Source organism: Sceloporus undulatus, chromosome 4 (assembly GCF_019175285.1).
Source record: "Sceloporus undulatus isolate JIND9_A2432 ecotype Alabama chromosome 4, SceUnd_v1.1, whole genome shotgun sequence".
NCBI classification, from domain to species: Eukaryota; Metazoa; Chordata; class Lepidosauria; order Squamata; family Phrynosomatidae; genus Sceloporus; species Sceloporus undulatus.
In genome coordinates, this window is record NC_056525.1 from 67,624,588 (window position 1) to 67,639,303 (window position 14,716).

The 14,716-nt window shown below is 43.5% G+C and overlaps 1 protein-coding gene across 3 annotated transcripts in view; it reads left to right on the forward strand.

Annotated features, from left to right (window-relative positions):
- The window catches only part of LOC121927646 (chemokine-like protein TAFA-5), a 47,296-nt gene that overhangs the window by 19,363 nt on the left and 13,217 nt on the right, over positions 1-14,716 (forward strand). For 2 of the 3 annotated variants that reach the window (XM_042461450.1, XM_042461451.1), the window contains exon 3: positions 2,793-2,920. The exons of the other annotated variant lie outside the window; for it this stretch is intronic. In XM_042461450.1, coding sequence (XP_042317384.1) covers positions 2,793-2,920 — 128 coding nt within the window. The remainder of the gene's footprint in view (positions 1-2,792; positions 2,921-14,716) is intronic. 3 annotated transcript variants of the gene reach the window in all.

The following is a 14,716-nucleotide window of genomic DNA, read 5'->3' on the forward strand; positions in this document are numbered from 1 at the left end:
TTCCCCTGCCTCACATGAGGAGTGAGATGATGCTCCCACTTCACTGGAACCTGATTGGCCATTCCATGAAGAGAAGGGCATCTTCCAACAGATCCAACAGAGGCTTTCCACTGGAGGAAGGGAGTGGGAAGAGAGACTTTGGTGGGTTACAGACCGCTGAAAAGCGGTGGTCTGCTGCCACCGCTGGTTGCAGTGTCTGGGAACCGCAGCAGCCAAACGGCGCAGTTCCCGGACGCTGCAAAGAAGGAGCGCGAGAATCATGCTCCTTCCTGGGCCCCGGATGTGATGCTGCGAGGCACTAGTCACGCACTCGCGTCGTCATATCTGGGGCGCGATGTGTGGACGCGGAGCGTCTGCTACGTCACAATGGCAGCGGCCGTGTGGAACGGCCGCCGCCATTTTGTACGGACTCAGTCCGTGCTAGGGTTAGGGGCGTCTGGAAGAGACGCCCCTTTCTAACCCTAGCACGGACTGAGTCCGTCCTAGGGTGCCCGTCTGTAACAGGCCATTGTCAGTATTTTTCCAAGCACTCCATTGTATTGCCTCTCAAGCTGTTCTGGAGCATGCCCCATGTAAGAATACTTGGTATTTATACTAGCCATGGAAAGAGGACTAATGGTTATTAAACTTAAGATTACAAAACAGAACTGCCTGAATGTTTATAATAAAGTAAAAGGGAAACTTGTGTTTATTTTTTTCTGAAGATAAATTCAAAGATAAGATAGAGTCTCTAAACTTGGTTAGAGAAGCCCCTAAAGCTGGATACTCTGGCACCCATTATGGAAAGAGTATGTTCACCCTTCTCTCTGGCTAGAAGAGGTGGAAGCTGGAAGTAGCCTCAGAGGTCAACATTAACTATTGCAAATTACACATAGATCTAAAGAGACAAGAAGTTAAAAAGAGAATGAGTTATTTTTCCCATTAGCGCCTATGGCAATTCGGGTTACGAAGGTTTTTCGGGTTACGAAATTAGCCGCGGAACGAATTAATTTCGTAACCCGAGGCACCACTGTATTTACCTGCCCACTACCATCTCACCACTGCTACCACATTGATTCAGGTTGTTTGCTACAGTATTGGTACTTTTGATTTCCTACATCTGTATCTCTAGAGTAGCTATTCAGGGAACAATAGGAAAAAGAAAGAGTGAAGAGGGCATCGTTGACCTTTTCTTCCAGCATGGGAAGAACTAAGCTAAGCTAGGTACAACTGTAACAATAGCAAGTACATTTCTATACCGCTTATCAGTGCACTTAAAACTCCCTAAGTGGTTTACAACTGTAAGCTAATTGCCCCCAACAATCTGGGTACTCATTTTAGTACCTCAGAAGGATGCAAGCCTGAGTCGAGCTTCAGCCCTTTTGCTGGTATTGAATTCGCAACCTTATGATTTGTGAGTGAGTGGCTGCAGTACGGGCATTTAACCACTGCGCCACCAGGGCTCCATCCAACCTTTTCTTGTAGATTATTTCTGAAGCATTGAAAGGGACATATGTGGTACCTGGAGAAAGTTCTTGCAACTGTTTGAATCAGTGCACTAAAACTGTTCCTCCCGTTTCATGTTGTTTAATCACTGCTCTCATCCTCCTTTGCCATTTGCCAGGGTTGGGTGGGAGTGATGGGAACTGGAGTCCAACTGCAGGAGGACTGGAATAATGTATGCCAAAAGTTTTGGATTGAATGTTCTGGGAGTTGTAATCCAAAATAATTATTTTCCAATCATATAATGTTTCTATGGATGCTGAGCCCCATGATACCTCAGTTCTGAGCTGCAGAAAAATTGTTAGTCTCCACAGAAGTTTTACTTTCTAGTATAGGAAACTGTCCTACTTGATCACATTTGTGGAGTTGCTGTATACAATTAAAAAAGCAGAAAGTGGAATGCCTTGAATACTCTCTTTGTCCCCACTGGCCTTGCAGGAGGGAGGCTTTCCTGAGGATCTGGTGTGTAGGCAAGTGTTACCTTGTGTTGCTATGTGCTGCACTTGTGCCACAGTAACATGCTATCCAGTGTTGCTATGTGTGTGGGGAATGTGTCCCTTGCCTGTGGGTGGGTGTTGGGTATGTGTGGTGAGTCTGAGTCTATTCTAAGCCTGTAGGTGGCTGTTAACTCATAATCAGAGGTGTTATAACTATAAGTATAAAGGATAATAGATTTGATTCATTCTCCATTCTCTGCCTCCCCAACACACACTTTATTCTGTTCTTACTTCCACTCATCCTCCTACTTTTGCATCACAGTTCTCTTGCCCCTCCTTTTGCAAGGGGCTTTCTCTGTGATAAAGAATGTTACTGTACAATCCTGTACCTCTTTACTCAGAAATAAAGCCCAATCTTTTTCCCCAGTGGAGCTTGCTCTCTTGTAATTACATGTAGGGTTGTAGTCTTAATCTTGGTATAAAACTAGCCCTGCATTATGAAGCCCAGTTTTCAGGCCATAGAGACCTTGCTACAAAAGAGATTATGGGTTCATTTGGGGAGGATAATCATAACCACACATCTATGTGGAACTATAAAATGAACAGCAGAAAAAGGCTCTTCTCCAGAGATGCCCCCTCAGCAGATGAGTGAACTTGAATTTCCCATCAGCCCTAGTCAGTGCAGGTATGCTGGCTGTGGATACTGATAGATGTAATCCAGCACAACTGGAGCAGACAAAGTTGGTGTCTTGGTTTTTTAAATCTGTTAGTGAACATATGCCTAATTTCTGTTCCTATTGTTTGTCTCTCTTTCTTTCAACACCTTCCTTCCTTTTTCCTTCTTCCTTCTCTCTGGATGTCTCTGTCTGGCAGCTCAGATCATTGTCAACAGACAGTGGTGTGGGATGGAGCCCTGCGATGATGGGGAACAGTGCACATTGCTAATAAATCGTTCAGGCTGGAGCTGTACTAGGCAACTGGGACGAATAAAAACAGTCACGGTAAGTATCATTCAACCAGTCAAGGTGAGATAGAAGAGGACACAATACTAACAGTGTGGTTCTTGTCTCAGTGGAATACTGGTTGGAGAATTCTGGGAATTGTAGTTCAAAAGATAACTTTTTGAAGCTGTACTTTTAGGAAATGAATGCACTGATCTGAGAGAAGGGGCAATATGACAGATGGAATGGGGGAAGGGCAGGGGGAAAGTTTGTGTACCTTTTCTCATTGGGAGCCATCACAGGCTTAGCAATGTGAACCTTATGAAGACACCTGTAGCCATGGTGCTTTTCCAGGAGCAATTTTGAAGGTCCCAGCTGGTGTGAGGGGGACATAAGCAACACACACATTCATTGCAAATGCATGCAGAGTTAGTCACAATCTACACTGAGCCTGCAGTTTGAAGTTCTGAAAATTATAGTCCTCAGTGATCACAGAATAACAGTTTTTGGGTGGTGGCATTTTTAGATTAGAACTGAAAGATGGTAAATGGAATGTGTTTAGGATAGAAGTGGACAGGGTACAACCTTCTAGAATTTGTGGACTGCAAATTCCTGCATTCCTTTCCACTGACTAAGGGTTCTGGGAGTTGCACTCCAACAGGATCTGAAGGACTGTACCTTGCCCACTGCTGGTTTAGAAGAATATGAATTCCAATCACATCCATTACAGTCATTAGTTTGCTTAAGTGTTTATTTGCACTGTTCCTCAAATAAACATTCTTATTAACCTTGATGAGTGACAGTGAACAGATACAGTGGTACCTCGGGATACGAAATACCCAGGTTACGAAATTTTCGGGATATGAAAAAATCCCATAGGGAATTATTGTTTCGGGTTACGAATGTTTTTTCGGGTTACGAAAAAACTTTTGGTGCTTTTTTCGGCTTTTTCGCACGGAATCGCGGCTTTTCCCCATTAGCGCCTATGGCAATTCGGCTTACGAAGGCTTTTCGGGTTACGAACGGTGCCGCGGAACGAATTAATTTCGTAACCCGAGGCACCACTGTACATCAATACCTGCACCCACACTTTGCTGTTAACACAGCAATATTTAGGTAGAGGAGCCCTGGTGGTGCAGTGGTTAAATGCCTGTACTCCAGCCACTGACTCACAAACCATGAGGTTGTGAGTTCAATACCAGCAAAAGGGCTCAAGCTCAACTCAGGCTTGCATCCTTCTGAGGTCGCTAAAATGAGTACCCAGATTATTGGGGACAATTAGCTTACACTTTGTAAACCGCTTAGGGAGTGCTTAAGTGTACTGATAAGCGGTATAGAAATGTACTTGCTATTGCTATTGCTATAGATACTATGAGATGGTGATTGGGTCACATCAATAGTAATGATATAGCCTTGCTAGTGGGTTCTGGGATTTGTCATTAACATTGCTGCAATATGATCTGACCCAGCAATGCTCCCTCTGAACCCAGGAAGCTACCTTAAAGCAGAGCTTATAACAGGAAGTCTGAAAATTAATTTGATCATATTAAATTTTAGAAATTGGGAAGTTAATTCATTACTACGAACACTAATTATTTGATTCATTTGATTAGTTAAGTTACTGTTAATTAACTCAAAATGCTAGTCTCCAAGGCAGTCCAGGGGGTTTACAGAGAATGGCAGTAGTGTACACGTACAGATCCCATCATAAATTGTTGCTCTGGATGGTGGGACTTGAATTTGTCTGGAAATTGTCAGGTTTAGCAACAGTTGTCCTACACAATGAGATCTCATCTTACAATCTGTTCAATTAAGTTTCCTCACCAATATGAATCTCTTCTTTGTTTAAACCTCTCACCCCCTCACCAAAATGTAGACTTTTTATTTCCCTCAAAGACATGAAAACCAGGCCCACAGAGTTCAATGAGGCACACTCTGAAGTTCATAGGATTTCAACCTCAGACTAGCAATACCTGTAGGACAAGAAACCTCTTCAAGGAAATAACCTCATCTTCTCCCTATACCAGCACACTGGGAGCCCCTATGACAAGGGCAGGAACTGTGTGGCCCTCCAGATGTTGCTGAATGGCAGCTCTCATCTTTATTGGCTGAGCTAGTGACAACATTGGGAAGGTTACACAATTCTCATCCCTGTGCTACAATCTCAACATCTCAGAAAAACAATCTTGCTTCACAACAAGCCAGTGGCACCATTTCCCCTTCCCTTCTCTCCTCCAATTCTGAACAGCAAAAACATGACATTGTTCTTTCCTCACTCGTCGTCTGTTTCAAATTTAACACAGGAAATTATCACAGGACACTCCCCTACCATGAAAGCATTCATGCATCCCTTTGAGCAGCTTCACAGGAAAGCTGTATTATAAATGGCTTACTGGCAGCAGGAAGATCCTGCCATTTGTCTAGAGTCATATACTTCATCCTGCTCTATTTTTGACAAGCACAGTATCCTCAGGTGGTCCTTGACATGCCCTCTCCCCCAAAGGTTCTTCTGAAAAGGCAGACTTGCTTTCTTGGCAAATGGAAGAAATTCAGCAGATACCTGAAGACCAACCAAGCTCTCCTGTTCATCAGGACAATTTGAGGATAGGAACAAGAGGAGGAGGAGGAAAGGCCGAGGTGCAGGTGTCCGGCTGAGACTCTTCCCCTGGGGCACAATATGAGACTGCAATCAAGGTCTTGTGAAGAGCACATTAAATATAGCCAGAGAATTGGGTGTTAGCTGAACATCTGCACCTGTATAAAGCAGATGAGAACACCAGCTATTTGTTTAGGACAACTCCTCCAGTTTCCTGGCATGTTTGGTCTGATTTAGGACTTCTAAATTGCTTTATGACTACAGTTAACCCCTGAAATTCTAACGCTGCACTGTGACTCATGTGACCTTGGGCCACATGATACCTGTTTTCCTCTCTTGCTCTTGACAACATTTCCTATTAATACTGAAACTTGGCTTCCTTTTGAGCATGGCTTACAGACTCTGGATAGTTGACTTTTGTTGCACTTACAATTAAAGCAATACAGTTCTATTTTAATTCCTTTCAAAAACAGTAGCCATGTTAGTCTGTTGCAGAAAAACAACCCTGAATTATGTGGCCTGGAAATAAGTACATCACAAGTCAAGGAAAGACATCTTGGGCATGCTTGGAGGGCATTCGCTAACCATGTTTCAGATATCAAGAAACAGCTCCACTATGGAGCAAGCCTGTGTATGTTATTTGGACAGCAGCTCTATTGATTTCAGTAAGGCTTACTGTAAAGCAAGAGTACATAGCAGGGGTATGTTAGGTTCTTCTAGATGCCTCAGTGATTTTCAGTAAATCCGTAAGAGCTTCTGACATTCAGTTTTGTGACAATAGGAATAGTAAGTAAGTCTCTGTGAGGAGACCTCCTTTAAGACTAGGTTGATATCAAGCAATAGAATCCTTTTAGATTGTAAACCTGAGGGTAGGGAACCGTCTAATTAAAAATAATAATTGTAAACTGCTCTGATAGCCTTTAGGGCTGAAGGGCAGGGTATAAGTACTCTAATAATAATAATAATAATAATAATAATAATAATAATAATGATGATGATGTATATTTAACTTTTTTTAGGTGTAAGGAAGAGTATATAATAATCTAGCAGTTAATTATTTTCAGGATGACAGCAACAAAGTCTCTGTTAATCTACTAAGGGGAGGGAGGGAGAAAGGGGGTTAAAATAATTAGGAAAATATGCAGTATTTATAAGGTGTCATAACTTTTTCTTTTTATCTAGTTTTGAGTGTGAATTTTTTTATTTAAAAAAAAGACCTAGGATGATTCCACATTCCAACCTCAGGAGATACCCAGTCACTAACATTGGGCCTGCTTTCACCCTTTTAACACTATCCTTAACTTTGAAAGGGCAAGGGTCCCAAGTGTCTACATAAAACAATTTCAATATTTTAGATAGTGTGTTCCAGTGGCATCCTGGGGGGGGGGGTGTAGGGGATGCAGAACATACCAGGCAACGCCTTGAGGGGAGGTAACACCACTCCTCCCCAGACACTTACTTTTTGGAAGAAATAGGCTGTGGCTTTCAACTGCTTCTTTAAAAGTGCTTTAAAAGATGGTGGGGGTAGGCTGAACCTTGGTGGGAGGAGAGGCCAAGAATTTTTTAATATTCAAATTTCAAAATAATTTTTAATTGAATTTTTTTAAAAAACATTTTTTAAAATTTTGTTTAAAAACATCACATTTTAACCAAATCTTCACTATGCATTTGTAAATATATTTAGGTTGTGCATATGATGCTGTAATTTGAAGGTTTAAATTTAATTTTGCTAATTATTTATGTCACAACGATTAGCATTACGCTTAGTGCTATATGGGAATTACAATTTACGAGTAACATTAGAGCAAAAAAAGTGTTGCTATGGATTCTGTATGGTGTGAAATGGGGGGAGGTCAGTTGGAGGGGTGACACCATGAGTTACCGCACGGGGTGACACCAACTCTAGGGGTGCCGCTGATGTGTTCTCTCTTGTTTCCAATTCATCCAATTCTTCTTTTCCATGCATAACAAACAATTCAGTCAGAGTTATCCACTATAAAACAAACAGTAACTTTTATTGAGAAGCATATAGAAATAAAGTATTTTACATATATCCGAGGAAGTAGGCTCAATTCTGCAAATCTTCATGCTACCAGCTTCTTTCCTTCAGTTAGTCTCAAAAGTGCTACTGCATCCCTTTGCATACTTATGTGAGCTAACTTCAGCTCAGTACTGTTGTGTGCCTTTAAGTCATTTATGACTTTTGACTCTGTCATGGGCTTTCTTGGCAAGATTGTTTCAAAGGAGGTTTGCCATTGCCTTCCCCTGAGGCTAAGAGCATGTGACTTGCCCAAAGGTCACCCAGTAGATTTTATGGCTGAGCATGGAGTCAAACCCTGGTCTTCAGAGTCATAGTCCAACACCCAGACCATTACACCACACTGACTCTCAAGCTGAGTATGGTTATATTAAAATCAAAGCCCCTGGCAGTCTATAACCACTCTAACTTTCCTCTTGTAGACACACATCTCTGTGTCAGCTCATCAGATATCCCAGACCACACTGGACTCACTGTCACAAGTGAAAGCTCTGCTTTTTAAAATCTGTTTCTCTTGAGGCCCCTTCCATTAATACACAACTGCTAGTTTTTTCTCCTCCTGTGCTGTCCATTACCTAGCAACCAGCTATCAAGCTGCACTTCACCCCAAAAATAGCCAGCTTCTAAAGCCACTTTGTCACAGTCCCCATCCCATAAAAGAACACCTGGATTGAGGGAGCAGTAGAATTTTGTGCAAATGTACTGGTCAGGAATTCCTAGGCTCAGCGTGTGATCAGAAGCATCCTGTCCCTACTTCTTAATGTATATACCTTCCTAAGCCACTAATCTGTATTTGGTTCTGTTTGGTATATCTTGGGGTCTTAATAATAACCTGGTAAATCAACAATGAAGAAATCAAAATAGTTAAAAGAGTTCCCATACCTTGGATCAAACATTGATTGGAATAGTGACTGCAACTAAGAAATAAGAGCATCAAAACGGGGTGGAAGCATCCATGGTGTGATTGCGCCTGGCACTACTGAAGGGAAACGGAAGCATGTTCATCATGGAATTGCCAGCGAATCATCAAGAAAACAGCCCTTTTCTTATTAACAGATTAAATCGTTAATAAGAAAAGGGCTGTTTTCCTGATGATTTGCTGCCAATTCCATGATGAAAACACTTCCGTTTTCCATCAGAAGTGCCTGGCATGATCACACAATGGACTCTTCTGCCCCGTTTTGATGACATTTGGGCGACTGAAGCACCCGGTGTGATAAACTCCATAGAGTTGAAAGAGACCACAGGGGCCATCCATACAGGAACTCGCAGTCAAAGCATCCCCAACAGATGGACATGCAACCTCTGTTTAAAGATCTCTAAGGAAGGAGACTCCACTCCGAGGGAGTGTGTTCCACTGTTGAACAGCCCTTACTGTCAGGAAGTTCCTCCTAATGTTGAGGTGGAATCTCTTTTCCTGTAGCTTGCATCCATGGTTCTGTGTCCTATTCTCTGGAGCAGCAGAAAACAAGCTTGTTCCTTTCCCAATATGATATCCCTTCAAATATTTAAACAGGGCTATCGTATCACCTCTTAACCTTCTCTTCTCCAGGCTAAACATCCCCAGCTCCCCAAATCTCTCCTCATAGGGCATGTGTAGTGAGGTACTCACCCAGGTGGAGAGAGCTGAGGGGGCTAAGGACAGCCAGGTGGTGGAGGTTGAGGGGAAGGAGGAAGTTAGCCCAGAGGTGGAGCCAGTGGAGGAAGGAGGAGGAGCTAGAAGGGATATAAAAGGAGAAGGGCTGAGGCGTGCGGGGAGGAAGGATGGATGCAGAAGAGCTGGTTGGGCAGCAGTGGCTGGGCAAGGGAAAGAACAGTGTTTAAGGAGTCCAGGGAGGGATGGAGTGCCGGCGCCTCTTCCAAGAATGGCCCAACGCCCAAGGCAGAGGACCCAAGGAGAGGGGAGGCAGCGGAACCCTTGAGAGGAGGGAGCCTGGACTTTTGCTGGTTCTGGGGAGGAGACTACCAGAGATCTTCAGGACTTAGAGGATGATTGGTGGGGTCAAAAAGGGAGGCTCTGGGAAGCGAGCCCTGCCTCGGTGGGATGATGGGCTGACTTGAAGACAGGACTTTGTTTTGAGTTACTATCTTCTGGACACAAAGGTATTTTCTTATTAAAGGTACCGTTGTACCATACATGCCTGAGTAAGTTTGTTGTGCATGTGGGGAAGACCATTAGGGGAGGTGTCTGTTTCCTGGCAAGATGGAGCCTGCAATGCCAGCCCTGCCCACAGCATGGTTTCCAGACCCTTCACCATTTTGGTTGCTCCAGCTTGTCAACATCCTTTTTGAATTGTAGTGCCCAGAACTGGACACAATATTCCAGGTGAAGCCTAACAAAAGCAGAATATAGTAGCACTGTTACTTCACTTGATCTAGATACTTTACTTCTATAGATGCAGCCTAGAATTGCATTGGCCTTTTTAGCTGCCACTGTTGACTCATGCTCAACTTGTGGTCTACTAGGACTCCTAGATCCCTTTCATGTGTACTGTTGTTAAGCCAGGTGTCCCCCATCATGTATCTATGCATTTCATTTTTTAAAAAACTGTTCTAGGTCACTGGTTCTCAACTCTTGGCCCTCCATTTGTTTTGGACTTCAGATCCCAGAAACCTCAGCAAACTTGGCCAATAGTCAGAATGATCCCTGGATTCCCTACTTCTGTGTGTGACATTCCTCCATCTGCCTACCTTCTGTGTATGTGAAGTAACCTTCTTCCCATCATCTTCCTTTGTGTGTTCCCCATCCAAGACCATCCATTCTGTTCTCGCTGGGAAAAACCACCTGCTCCCTAATATGCTGAAGTGTAGATACCTGGGCCTCCAGCTGCTGGACCTTCTCTTCCAACAGGGCTACCAATTTGCATTTGTTGCAGGTGAAGTTACCCACAACCATAGGCAAGAAGACAAACATCCTACAACTGTTGCAGGTGACTGCAGCAGCTCCCTCAGTGTCCATATTGAGAAGTCTTAAGTAGGCACTGAAACAGGAATGTGGGCTTCCCCCTCAGAGAGTCCCCCATTAAACACCCACGTAAAGGACCCCTCAAACACAGTTCCCAACTCACCTTCTGCTCTGTGATCTGTATCTTATTTGACTGTGATATACAGTACAATACAATGCAATACAATAATAGGATCCTAGAACAGATGAAGCCAAAACTCTCCCTGGAAGCCAAGATGATGATACGGGGGCTGTCATACTTTGGCTACATCATGAGAAGGCATGACTCACTCAAAAAGACAAGAATGCTAGAAAATGTGGAAGGCAGAAGAAAGGAGTGACCACACACTAGATGGCTAGACTAAATTATTGAATTTCGGCATGAATCTAGAAGACTTAAGCAGAGCCATAGAGGATAGGACCCTGTCTCATCCACAGGGTCACTATGAGTCAGAGTTGAGTCTAGGGCAGCTGACAACAACAGCAGACCTAAGTGGTCTGAAATTTCACACTCTGGTATATGGGAAGGCAGCCTTGGGCTCCATACCTGAACAACAGATTATAAAGTGGGGTTGGATACCTCTGGAACACAGGATGAGTCCAAACCATTGCGGCGGGGGTTCAGAATCTGGCCTGTTGAAGGCTCTGGGTCCTTTCCACTCTGATATCAACCAGACTGGGGGCTGTGGGCTTGGAAATATGAGCTTTTGCTTCAAAATGTGTCTTTGCATCTGTTAGAAACCAGTGGTAGTGTACAATACTGAAGAATGTTGACTAATTAGGCCCTGATCTCCCTGTGAGATGTTTTGATTGACTCCACTGTGAATCACTATGTGTGTACAGGTGTGTCTGCATGTGTACAGGAGTTTTGTGGGAGGGGACATTTGGGTCTTGAAAAGAGCAGACAGTGTCCAGCATCCAGAGTGCTTGGGAATTAACTTTCATGCATCATCAGAGTTGGGAAAGGGGCTAAGAAAGGCTGGGAATTGAAGCCAGCCTCAGGCTATGGTGCACTGTGGCAGAAACTGTGATGCATTTATTTCTTCCAGTTTATCCTGTGAGTTCAGAGGAGGCATTGCCTGGCCCAGCCGCCTGGGGGGAATTAGCCTTCCTAATAGAGTTTGCACATGAGCCCCTCACAGGGGCTTTGCTGACTATTAATATAACTAGCTTACAAGGACTCACATCAGGCAATTTATTTTGTGGAGTTCACTGCAGGCAACTGGAGGATTGTGCTCTCCAAGGCTCTTAAAGCGCCTGCTGCCCAGACAGGTAGAGAAGAATTTAGATGGGCCTTAAACAAAGCTTGCCTGCACAGAGAGAGAATGATAAGACCTGTAGAAAAAACTGGAGGAGCCTGACTCAAACTTCTCTTCTCAACATAGGGTGACGACAGCATAGTTAAGTAGCCTGGGCTATGCCTAGGCATACATAGTAAGTAACATGGTTAAACCCACTTTCCCCTCTCTTCTGCAGAAAGCTAGAGACCTAGAGTGGTTTTTAGTACTATGCCTTTTATGGTAGGACAACACAAAACTACATAACTACATTCACAATGGCAAGGCCAACTTTCCAGAAGCTCCACGTTCTCTTGCAAGAGTTACTGGCTGTGCTCTCAGGGGGATTCTGGGAGCCACAGTCCAAAAAGGATTGTCCTCACAAAGCTTTGATTCTTAGCCTAGCCCTGGCTAGTCTGGCCATGGCAGTAGGGGGACACTGGGAGTTGTAGCCCCAAAATAACTATTCTCTATACAGAATAGCATAGCAGCACTTTCACTGGCACTGAGTACTGTTAGAAGTTTGCCTTAGGCCTGTTAAGTGACTGGGAAGTCTCTGACTTTAGACATTTATGATTCTAGAGTGCCTCTTGGTATTTGGAGCCTCTCTCAGACACTTCAGTGTAGGCTTCAGAACAAGGCTGTTTAACTTTGGTCCACCCAAGAAAGAGATGCAGGAAGGGGACGGGTGTTCACAGAAGAAAGTAGAGGTGCGAAGGAAGTGCTACTTCCTTTCTTTTTCAAAAGGGATTGACCCTAAAAGGCTCTTGTAGCAATATCTCCTAGATGTTCTCTCTGATCCAGGAGCAGCCCAGGAATTTGTGCTGCAGTCAGCTCAGCAAGTGAATAACAATTAATGGGGAGTCTGGGGTTGCTGGCTGGAGCTTTGCAAGTGCACTGGGATATTTTATTAATGCCACAAGCTTTGCAATTTAGAGGACAGTGAACCATACTTCCTAAAGCAGAGCGCAGATGGGTCTTATCAAGTGATGTCGGCTTGCCTCCTACTACATGTGTGGTTCCGTTTGAGCATTTGTAGGCTGTCAAAGCCAATGTCCAAGAGGGATCTTGTGCTTTGAATGACCATTAAGAAGAAAATTCCACCAGATGCATATCCTGTCCCCATGGCCGCATTCTGCATCTGCAAATGTTTTTTTTTTTTTTTTTTTTGGTGCAGCTGGTAGGAAAGAGGTAGAACGCATGTTTGACATAGGGCTGCCACTGAAAAAGTCAACCTACTTACATTCTCTAGATCTTGGTCTCTTCAGCACATGGAAAACTACAGCTCTCAGAACCTGCATGGTGAGTGGATGGCCATATGGCTGAGGGATTCTGGGAGTTGTAGTTCAAAAACTGTTAACCCTTCCCAGCTAAGCTTCTGTTTGCCCTAGCTCTTCAGACACTCTTCCCTGAAAAACATGGTTTTGGTTTGAGTCTCTCACCAACACATAACAACATTGGCCCTCTCCAGATGGGCCCTTTGCAGCATGTCCACAATGTGCTAGAGTTGCCTCGGGGTGGCGCATGCACATGCACATGCCCCGCAACCCTAGCACACCCTAGCCTTACACATGGCGCACATAACCGTTACATCACAGCTGCACAGCTACCACATGGAGCTGCGCAGCTGCAATGGCGCAGCAAAAAGGCGCAGCAAAATGGCACAGCAAAATGCGCTGCTTTTTGAGCTCCTTTTCTGCTGCGCAGCTGCACAGCTGTGCTGTGCAATTTGTATGCTGCAGCGCAGCTGTGCAGCAGAGAGAGGCGCTGAGGAGGTGCCTCTTCTGGGCAGTCTGTACCCCGCCATTCTTAATAGAAAAGGCAATCACCAAGTTAAAAACGGTATATCAGCAAGAGTGGTCAGGGTCTAGCTCAATAAGCTCATTAAGATGCTAACACCTAAATTTATTTTTACAAGGTTTTCTGTCTGTCTGTCCAACAAGAATTCATGCTTATTTTGATCAGTCAGGAAAAGCCCAATATGTTATTGAAGTATTTGGTGGGTGGGAACCTTGATTTATTGTCAACTTAATTTTTCTCAGTTGTATTGGTACCCTTCTATGCAAGACCCAATTTTAAAAGGGCACACTCTTGTCTTTCAGAGCTTCCTTGACACTACTCTTTAACTATGCATACAATCTTTAGGAACTTGTTAATCACTTTACTGTTATGTGGTATACATTCTATCTTTAGTTTCTATTATCATGGTTTTAAATAACATCCTGAAGGGATTTGCCCATTTTGACTCTCTAATTCACCTTATGTTTAATTAATCTCCTCATTTTTTAAAAGAACTCTTCTTTTTTTAAAATTAAATATGCCTATATTAGATTTTCTAGGCAACTTCCCCTTTAAACAGATTTGATGAATTTGATAACACTTGATCACTATTCTTAATCAGTTTGACACGTCCAGAGTCCCCTCCACTTGAATTCCATTGGTGTCTAACTGTTTTAAGACTCGGTCATTTATCATAGCTAGGAATGTCACAATTTGAATATACATTTACCTATTCAATATAAAAATAGTTAAATTACCCAATATTGCAAGTTTTTCACCCTCCTATGGCTTCCTTCCTTATTCTTTTTCTCCATCCAGATGCCTCTTGAAGCTTCAGTCAGTGGTGACAGCATTTCACTTGTAACAAAGTTCTTCTTAGGGCTAGGGCAACTTGTGGCCCTCTAGATGTTTTTAGGCTAGCTTCCATCAACTCTAGTCATCATAAGTTGTGTTGACTAGGGCTGATGGGAGATGCAGGTCAGCAGCATCTGTAGGAACACAAAGGTACAATTCAAAGATATAGCGATGTTAGTCTGTAGAATCAGTACGTAGAGAGATCTTGTAGTAGTACCTTTGAGACTAACTGAAGGAGAGAAATTCATAGCATGAGCTTCCGTAGACTTCAGTGTACTTCTTCAGCTGGATTTGGTGGAGTGGAAGCCAGGCACAGACGTATATATGTCATTGGTAAGTGAGGATGTCATTTCAAATTACAAATCCT